Source organism: Dermatophagoides farinae, chromosome 3 (assembly GCF_024713945.1).
Source record: "Dermatophagoides farinae isolate YC_2012a chromosome 3, ASM2471394v1, whole genome shotgun sequence".
Lineage (NCBI taxonomy): Eukaryota > Metazoa > Arthropoda > Arachnida > Sarcoptiformes > Pyroglyphidae > Dermatophagoides > Dermatophagoides farinae.
This window is the reverse complement of record NC_134679.1, coordinates 5,382,763-5,391,981: the sequence shown is the minus strand read 5'-3', so window position 1 is coordinate 5,391,981 and position 9,219 is coordinate 5,382,763. Positions and strand designations below refer to the sequence as shown.

At 28.6% G+C, this 9,219-nt stretch overlaps 3 protein-coding genes across 3 annotated transcripts; 2 read left to right on the top strand and 1 right to left on the bottom strand.

Annotated features, from left to right (window-relative positions):
• The first annotated feature begins 2,377 nt into the window (after window positions 1–2,377).
• Window positions 2,378–3,712, top strand: LOC124495289 (uncharacterized). Its single transcript, XM_047058641.2, has 2 exons — window positions 2,378–2,602; window positions 2,667–3,712. Exon 2 carries the CDS (start codon window positions 2,696–2,698, stop codon window positions 3,524–3,526), a length of 831 nt encoding a protein of 276 aa, XP_046914597.2. The 5' UTR covers window positions 2,378–2,602; window positions 2,667–2,695; the 3' UTR covers window positions 3,527–3,712.
• A 31-nt stretch (window positions 3,713–3,743) lies between these two features.
• LOC124495290 (inositol monophosphatase 1) lies at window positions 3,744–4,738 on the top strand. Its single transcript, XM_047058642.2, has one exon. The coding sequence runs from the start codon at window positions 3,841–3,843 to the stop codon at window positions 4,654–4,656; it is 816 nt and encodes a 271-aa protein (XP_046914598.2). The 5' UTR covers window positions 3,744–3,840; the 3' UTR covers window positions 4,657–4,738.
• Window positions 4,739–5,213: 475 nt separating this feature from the next.
• On the bottom strand, window positions 5,214–8,375 carry LOC124495288 (prolactin-releasing peptide receptor). The gene is made up of 5 exons (XM_047058639.2): window positions 8,220–8,375; window positions 7,449–8,047; window positions 6,310–6,667; window positions 6,011–6,238; window positions 5,214–5,930 (listed from the first exon to the last, which is right to left on the bottom strand). Exons 2-5 carry the CDS (start codon window positions 7,898–7,900, stop codon window positions 5,577–5,579), a joined length of 1,392 nt encoding a protein of 463 aa, XP_046914595.2. The 5' UTR covers window positions 7,901–8,047; window positions 8,220–8,375; the 3' UTR covers window positions 5,214–5,576.
• Between the last annotated feature and the right edge of the window lie 844 nt (window positions 8,376–9,219).

Below are 9,219 nucleotides of genomic sequence, written 5' to 3'. Positions count from 1 at the left end.
TTAAAGAAAAAGAAACAACAATATCACTATAATAAGACGTCGTTTTATTAGGATGTTTATTTGATTATATTATGTATAAATCTGTGGCATTATCATATCGTATCGCACAAATAACAATTGTTATTATTATTATTGAATGACGAAAAAAGAATGGCCTTCACACATATAATAAATGATTTAAATTTGAAATTAAAATCAATTATTATACAGAAAAAGAGAGATAGAGAGAGAGGGAGAGACTGGTGGAATCCACTCTAAGTGTTGAAATCATTCCAAGTAATCACTGATGATAATTAAAAAAAATTTTGACAATAGAAGACATTTAAAAATATTTATATGTTTCTCGAGACACAATGGTGGTAATAAAAAATTTGGATATTAAAAAAAAAACTTTTTAAAAAAACCAAGATGATAGATGAGATTAATCGATCGATCAATCAATCAATCAAACAGACCAAAATATCGATCGGTCTTTTTTTTGGCGGTTAATCTCCACCACTTTCCATCGATAATAAGTTAATAAACATTTTCATTGCTATTATCGATGAATCTGATGGTCGATGTGTCGTTGATATGTCGCCAAATGAACAAGATTGACAGCATACACACACACACACACACACAAATACACAGAAAAACATTCACCATACAAATGTCAAAATATAGATGATTATTTACAGTGGCGCTACAAAAATCATATATGTCATTATGATTATTAGTAGAGAAAAATGAAGATTTTTTTTCAGAGAAAAAATAAGGAACTATGATATCAAATTACAAATACGACATAGCCTGATGACTGATGATCATTCATCTATTATTAGTGTGTTTGGAACAAATGATCGATGTGATATTTTTTTTGTTTGGTTGCCTATGGTTATTATATTATGATTATGATTTAAATTATAATGATGATGATGATGATGATGATGATGATCATTACAATAATCAACATCACCAATAATAACCATAACCACAATCAATCCAAACTAGCAGCTCTGATAGAGCGACATTGTTTAGTTCCATCATTTCATTTGGTTTTATCTGTCAACATTGAAGTAGCCATATAATCAACATGATGATTAACAAACATACAAGCACGACAAACATTTATCTGATTGATTTTAACATAGTAACGCACACAAATATCAAACATCAAACAATTTATGATGAATTTTTTCCATATTTTGTTCAATACATAAACGGATATTTAGTTTAACAAATTCAAAAATCACAATTTCCTTAACTACTGTCAATATGGAAAAATCTAAATCAAATAAACTAAACAGAAAAAAAACAAATGAACAACATTGATGGCAACAGATAGTTGTTGTTGTATCCATGAGGAACAAACAAACGTATGATTGAATGTATATCAAATAAGCGGTTATGGATCATAAAAGCCAATTATTATTATTACATTTTTTTCTATTTCGGTTGTTGTTGTTGTTGGAAGGCGTACTGCCGTGACATATGAATAAACACACGAATAAATATATAGGTAAAGATGAACAGGAAATTTAGACAATAATGATGATGATGATGATGGTAATGGTTGCTTCAAACGAATTCGGCAGCAACCACTACCAAAAAAAATATCATAACGGTTCGGACATATTGACAAAATAAAATGATGATGCAAAATGTAATAAAGTTGACGACGATTACGGCAATGATGATGATGATGAAATATTTTTTTTTTCATTCATTTAGGATTGATTATTTGCTGAATTTTTCAATTATCATTCACATTGAAACAGAAAAGTTAACTGAACTTGAAGATGAATGGAAAATGTAAGAAATTTCTTTTTTTGTCGTCGTCGTCGTTGACGATGATAAAGATATATAATGATTATGAATGCAAATGATAAAAATCGTTAGGAGATGGTAATCGTAATCGTTGTAGATAAAAATCCATGTTCATGGTTGGTTGATTTTTCGTTCTTATATTAGAATCGGGTTATAATTGTTGTTCATAATGCAGCAGATGATTCGAACGTGAAAAACAACAAAATAGGATCTAAATCGATTTACTTTTCAGAATTCTTCATTAATTCTTTCATTGGATTTGATCGATATGAACAGTTTAAATTGATTGATTTAATTATAAGTTTGTTCTTCAGGCAAGAGTTGAAAAAACATTCAATAAAATTAAATCACGTATGATATATGATATATGATTTGTGCATTGTCATCCATGTCAATAGTTGAATTTTGTACGGTTATTCGGGTTAAATGATTTACAATCATCAAATATTATCATCATGATTGATAATGAATTGAAAATTTCAAATTTTAATCATCAAACAGATTTCAAAATCGATAATGAAAAAAAATGGATTTATCGAATGATTCGAATTTTTTCATTAAAGTTATAAAATTAGTCACCAGATGGCCTCGAAGATTCCGTAACATTGTTTATGAACGTTTTATAAAAACAGCCTGAGTCCAAAATTTTTTTTTTCTCTGGTCATCAAATTCGAGCGGCTTTTTGAGAATTTTGTTTCGCAAGGAAAGAATTTTTTTGTTTATTCCTAATCGTGACATTTTCATAATTTTAAAATTGATTTTCTTTAATTATTGCTGTTAGAATTTCCAAAAGGTTTGTTATGATTTCTTTAAAAAAAAATAAATTATTATTTAAAGGTTTTTCTTTTGATTTTCAGTTTTACGAATTTACAAAAATCGATTGTAAATGGATACCGATTCAAATTCAAAGATTGACATGTCATTGGATGAAATTATCCGTATGGATAAAATCCGTGGACCCAGAAAATTTGCAGGAGGTGGTAGTGGACGAATGAATAATCATCAAAATAGTTTCAATAGAAATTCTGGTAATTATCGAAACAATCATCGATTTAATAGTGGAAATGGTTATCGATCATTTAATAATGGTGGCCGTAATAATTACAATCGGAATATGCCTAAACGTCCATTCAATTTTCAACAGAATCGCCCACGACCAATGAATTTCGATCGAAATCGATCATCATTTCATCAATCGGGCACATTGCATATATCGAATCTAGCACCAAATGTTACCACTGAAGATCTAAATGAATTATTCATAACATACGGTAATCTGAATCATGCATTCGTACATTATGATCAACATGGTACAAGTCTATGCACTGGTGAAGTAGAATTTGAACGTCGTGATGAAGCCATAGCTGCACGTAACAAATTAAATGGTGTTCCACTTGATGGTGAACCATTGCACATAACAATGATTAATTCACAAAATGAAGATTCATTTACATCGTTTCTAAAATCGAAAACATCTACCTCTAGACGACAGAATAATAATTTAAATTCAAATAACAATTATCGTGGTAATAATTATTCACAACAACGTCGACGTTTCAACAACAGTAACAATAACAATAGAAACCAAAACATTTCAGCCGATGATCTGGATCGTGATCTTGATGAATGGCGAATGAAATCTGAAGAAAATGAAAATATTGATGATTTAAATGGACAACAAGTACCAGACGAAATGATGGATGATGTTCTGATGTAAATTAATTAGTTCGCCTACAATTTCATATGACTAAATCTGGAAAACCAAAAAAAAAAAAAAAAAAATTAATCACTATATATTCATTCTTCGCATACTTTGTTTTGGCTCATGTCATAATCAATAATAACCATTTCATTAAATTTATTAATTAATTTTCAATTTGAAATCGATAAATAAAACTAAAAATTAACAGTTGTTTGAATTTTCATTTAAAATACCAAAATTATTCGATAGACGGCGCCAAAACTGCCAACAAATGACCTTAACACCTGATTTCATTGTTGTTCCAAAATAATAATCAAAGATTCCAAAAAATGGAAAAACTTGATGAATATCTGAATGTTGCCATCGATTTGGCTAAACAAGCTGGACAAATGATTATTGAATGGCATCGTAAAGGTTCATTTGAAGTGAATATTAAATCTAATGTCAAAGATTTGGTCACCGAAGTTGATGTGAAAATTGAACGTTTCATTTTTGATTCATTGAAACAACGATATCCTGAACATCGATTTATTGGTGAAGAAAGTGTTAATGATTCCAACAAATATTTAGCATGGGATGAACCAACATGGATTGTCGATCCGATTGATGGGACAATGAATTTTGCACATTTTTCACCATGGTGTTCAGTATCGATTGGTTTGGCAATCAAACAAAAATTAGTATTGGGCGTAATCGATTGTCCACATTTGGGCCGAACATATAGTGCAATCAAAGACGGTGGTGCACATTGCAATGGAAAACCGATTCATGTATCATCGATCAATGAAGTGGAAAAAGCATTGATTCAAACAGAAATTCCGGTTGGTTTCAAATTTCCAAAAAGTCCGAATTTCGCCGATAAACTATTCGATTCGATCTATTGGAAATGTCAAGGATTTCGTTGTGTTGGATCATGTTGTGTTAGTTTATGTTTAGTAGCTGAAGGTGCTGCTGATGTTTATTTTATGCATGGTTTAAAAATCTGGGATATGGCAGCCGGTTATGTAATTGTCACTGAAGCCGGTGGTTTCATTTGCAGTATTAGTGGTGAAAATTTTGATCCGAACAAAGGTAATCTTATTGCTGCCAGTAATTCTGTATTAGCAACAAAAATTGTTGAACGTTTTCAAGATTCTAAACAATAAAATTTTAAAAATTTTTTCAATTAAAATCATTGTAATTTTAACATTCAAAAATGAAAATTAATAAATCATTTTTTTTCAATGATCACAATATCGATTTATATCGATACAATCGAATAAAAATAAATTCGAAGCTTCGAAGTAAATAGTAAAGATAAATAAATAAAAAAATATATCAAATTCTATTGTTATATTTGATGTGATCGTCTTGAGAGGAAAAACTATTATTTTCTCAAAAACCAACTCAATATATAAAAAAAATAACATCGTTAAACCAGTATTAAGTCGAATTTAACTTTTGATTCTTTGCACAAATGCACAAATTGAATGAATGACAAAATCGATAAAACGGTAGCATACAATAACCATCATTTAAAGTTGCTTTTAACATTTTTTTTCCGGTTTCGGCTTTCAATTTCATGTCATCCCTAGTAAAATGAAAAGATCGATTACATTTTACGATTCAATAGTGAAATGATGTTTTATTTTGGAACATGAGAAACAGAAAAAAAAGGAATTATTTGCAAACTACGAAAGCTTGAGGTTTATTTAATTCATTGTTTCATTTAGTTTTTTTTTCTTCGTAACTTATAAATCTTTTTTTTTTATTTGTTTATTTTTTCGTTTCCGTCATAAGATTGTTTCCCGATAACGAACAAACTTTTATATAATGTTTGAAAGTTTAACTTTTTTCCCATTCAAATTCCAATCTCGATCTTGATTTTTTTTTTTAGTTCCGAGATTCCAGTTTTTTTTCTATTTATGTTGTTGACTTTTAAAATATCATACAAGTTGTTTGTAGGCCAAAAAAAAAATTGTAATGATTCTAAACTAATCACAAGCACACACATATCGTTGTCTAATCTGCTGATTAAATTTGAATCTAAAGTTTGATTCTAATGATAAATTTTTACATACAATCACTAATTAATAGGGGTTGTTGAATAGATTTTTTTTCGATTTTTTTGATGATTATTTTGAGTATTTAGTACAATCATTTCAATTCTCCTGGTACCATTTCCATTATTCTCATCTTCTTCATCCTCGTCTTCATCGTTATCATTATCATCGCCCACATCATAATCGGGAATCGTGTCCATTTGATCATCCACACGAATATGAAGTTGATTTTCATTAAAATTATCAAAATCATCATCATCATGATGATGTCGATGACGACCACGACGATAATGATGATTACGTTGACGTTGATGACTTAAATGATGACAACAGCCATGATTTAGCATTAATTTTTTGACCATATATTTAACATCTGCCTAAAATAATGATACAAAAATCGATGAAAAGAATAATAATGAGAAAAAAAACATGGATAAATATACAAATAACGACAAACCTTGAAATTATCGCTCATAAATGAATAAATTATTGGATTAACAAATGAATGTGCCATCGATAACCAATGTGATGATATAACGATTGTCAGATATTTTGGACTCGAAGCATCATTACCAATAAATCGTAATAATAGATCTTTATTAAAAACACGTATCAATTGAAATACATGCGATGGTAGCCAACAAATGGCGAATAATCCAACGATTGTTATCAACATTTTAATGACCTATATCATTGATGAACATGAAAAAAAAAAATTCTGAATAATTTTCATTCGAAATTTTACATAGAATTTACCTTTCGTTTAGCTTGACATTGTGCACTATCACGAGCAGCATTTGCATTACCCGGTGCACAATGATACCATAATTTATAACATATTGATCCATAGAAAAATATCAAACATAATAATGGTAATGCAAATACAGATAAAAATAATCCAACCGTATAGATTTGTTCATCTTGTTCGGTAGACCATACTTCACGACAATCATAATATGTAACATTATTAATAACAAATGGTTCAACATTTGAATAGAACCATATCATTAAACCTAAACAGCCACCGGTTAGCCATGTTAATATGACAATAATGATTGGTGCAAATGATTTTGTCCAAAAATTCACATTGAACGGTTTCATAATTGCAATGTATCTATGTGAATAAATGAATGAATGAATGAAAAAAAATCATTCGGAAAAAAATTTCTAATTAATTATTTAGAAATCAATGAATTAAAAATGAAATGACATAAAATGTCAACAAACAAACAAATGGATTATTCTTGGAAATCTGAAAATAAAATGTTTTGGATATTCAACGACATCCAGCTTATTTTTTTTCATGCAAGAAATGTGTGTATGCTTGTGGTATATTCTTCAAACTAAAAAAGCCATGTTCTCTGGTCACAAACAAGTATACGAAAGTTTTTTCATTTTCTCCATCTTCGTTATATTTACAAGATTTATGATGTGATTATGAATCATTCTAAATGCATGGTCATTATTATTATCCTGATAACTAGACTAGAAATGTTTAGCTACAGGGGGGAAAGGTATGTAGGTTGAATTTGTCATTTTATAAATGGATCAATTTTTTCTTCTTCATACTATGATTTGATTATTTTTTTTTCTTTTTCATTCTTACATCTATTTATTTTTCGACTAAATATGATTTGTAATGATTCTTTTTTTTCTATTCATTCATTGGTTATTTCATTATATAATATCAAGCATACAGCAACAATGCCCGCAGCTTTTTGCAGTTTTATTCCAATAAATATAAATGGAAAAACATTCAGCCACAGGATAACGAATATTCATTGGACCAAACGAAAAAAAAATAGATTACAGAATAAATGCATTTGAAGTAAATATGGAAAAAAACGCACATTCCATAAATCCAATGATGATGATTAATAATCAAAAATACATACCTATCTATACCGATCGTTGTTAGTGTGTAGATTGAAACAAAAACCGAAACAATTTGTATTGATTGTATAAATGGACAAAGTGGTGGATAAAATATCCAACGACCCATTATAAAATGTGTATATGTAAATGGTATTGAAAAAATGGCCATCAATACATCGGATAATGAAAGATTGACAAGAAATAATCGTAGATCACGTGAACTACGTTTGCCTTTCATCAATACGAATATAGATAAAATATTACCAAACAATGCCAATGCAGCAGTAATACTGTATAATATTAGTAGACAAAGTTGTAAATTTTTTGATCCAATTTCAAAATTTTCAATACTAAATCCATCCATATAATCAAATGAATTGTTATTGTTATTATTGTCCAATAATAAGCTCATATTATTATTGATGATGTTGAAAAAATTTTTCATTCCTAATGAATTTTTTCGTTCGGCCATTATCGATATGTTTCCAGAATAAATGTGTGTTTTGAACCAGAAAAGCAAAAAAGTGTCTCTGATCTTGTTATGCAATTTTGATGATGTCTGTTGTTTTTTTTCTTGTTTTGGATCATTTAAAGTAAACGACGACAAACAATCCAACAACTATAAAATAAGTTGGAAAAAATAAGGAGAAAGAGAAAATGAACATTTTTTTTTTTGGTTCAATTGACCCACCACTATTCAAATCTGTAATACAATCATCATTTTTGGATTGTTGCGGTTCATATGGCACATATGAAATTCAAATTTGTTTTTTTTTTTTTTTTGAACTTACTCAAGTAACAAAAATGATGATGGAAAAAATCTTCAACTTTAACTCCAAAAGAATCCAGTAGCAGCTTGAAGCGGGAATGAAACAAGAAAAAAAAATAAATGGCCATCATTATTATTATTGCAACAAAAAAAAAAGAATAATGAGAAGGGAGATTGATTTTCATAAATGTTGGTGGATGGAAAATGCGAGAAAAAAAACTACAACAACAACAACAACATCAACAAATTCGAGTGATGTCAAATATGATGATTTCAAGTTTTTTTTCCCCCATTGGGTGGTTAGATATGATAAAAGTTCAAACATAGTGAGAGATTGACATTATGAATTATTTTTTTTTCTTGCTTCATGATATATTATTATTATAACGATGATGATTAGAATATTATGAGATCAATCAAATCAATTCCAGTGATAATTATCATCATCATCATCATAATAATGATGACAAAAATGTTAACTTGACAAATAAATATTTTTTTTTTTTTTGATATTATAATTTACTAGAAAAAAAAGATTGGAATGTTCATCATCATCATCATCATGTATTTGTATATTCATTAACAGCAAAACATCATTTCTCTATGGATGATTTTTGTGTTTTCGAAATTTATATTATTTTTTTAGGGGGGAGGGAAGTAGGCTAAATGAAATAGAATAATGAACGATATGTGAAAAACAAAAAAAAAAGTTTGAAAATGGCTTTCATATATGTGAAACATCTGGAGCAAAAATCTAGATAGATTGGAATTACAAATGGTAATACACACACAAAATTCTAAGAATCAACTTTGTTGTTACGTTCTTTCTAACGAATGGCCAAATCATCTTGAAACAGATCTCTGTGTGTTGTTGTTGTTGTTATTAATATTTTTAAAAAAAACAATTCACCTTTCGTTTGTCATGTTGTTGTGTATATGGATGATTGAAAAATAAACTTCTACTCTAATGATTTGAAATTTTTGTTGAAATTTATATCTACAAAATAAATATATATATATTC

Coding starts and splice junctions, on each gene's coding strand:
- LOC124495289 (XM_047058641.2), top strand. CDS start 2,696: ATGGATACCGATTCAAATTCAAAGATTGACATGTCATTGGATGAAATT.
- LOC124495290 (XM_047058642.2), top strand. CDS start 3,841: ATGGAAAAACTTGATGAATATCTGAATGTTGCCATCGATTTGGCTAAA.
- LOC124495288 (XM_047058639.2), bottom strand. CDS start 7,900: ATGGCCGAACGAAAAAATTCATTAGGAATGAAAAATTTTTTCAACATC. Junction 6,668..7,448: donor ACAACGATCGGTATAGATAG/GTATGTATTTTT, acceptor TTATTCACATAG/ATACATTGCAATTATGAAAC. Junction 6,239..6,309: donor AATGTCAAGCTAAACGAAAG/GTAAATTCTATG, acceptor TCAATGATATAG/GTCATTAAAATGTTGATAAC.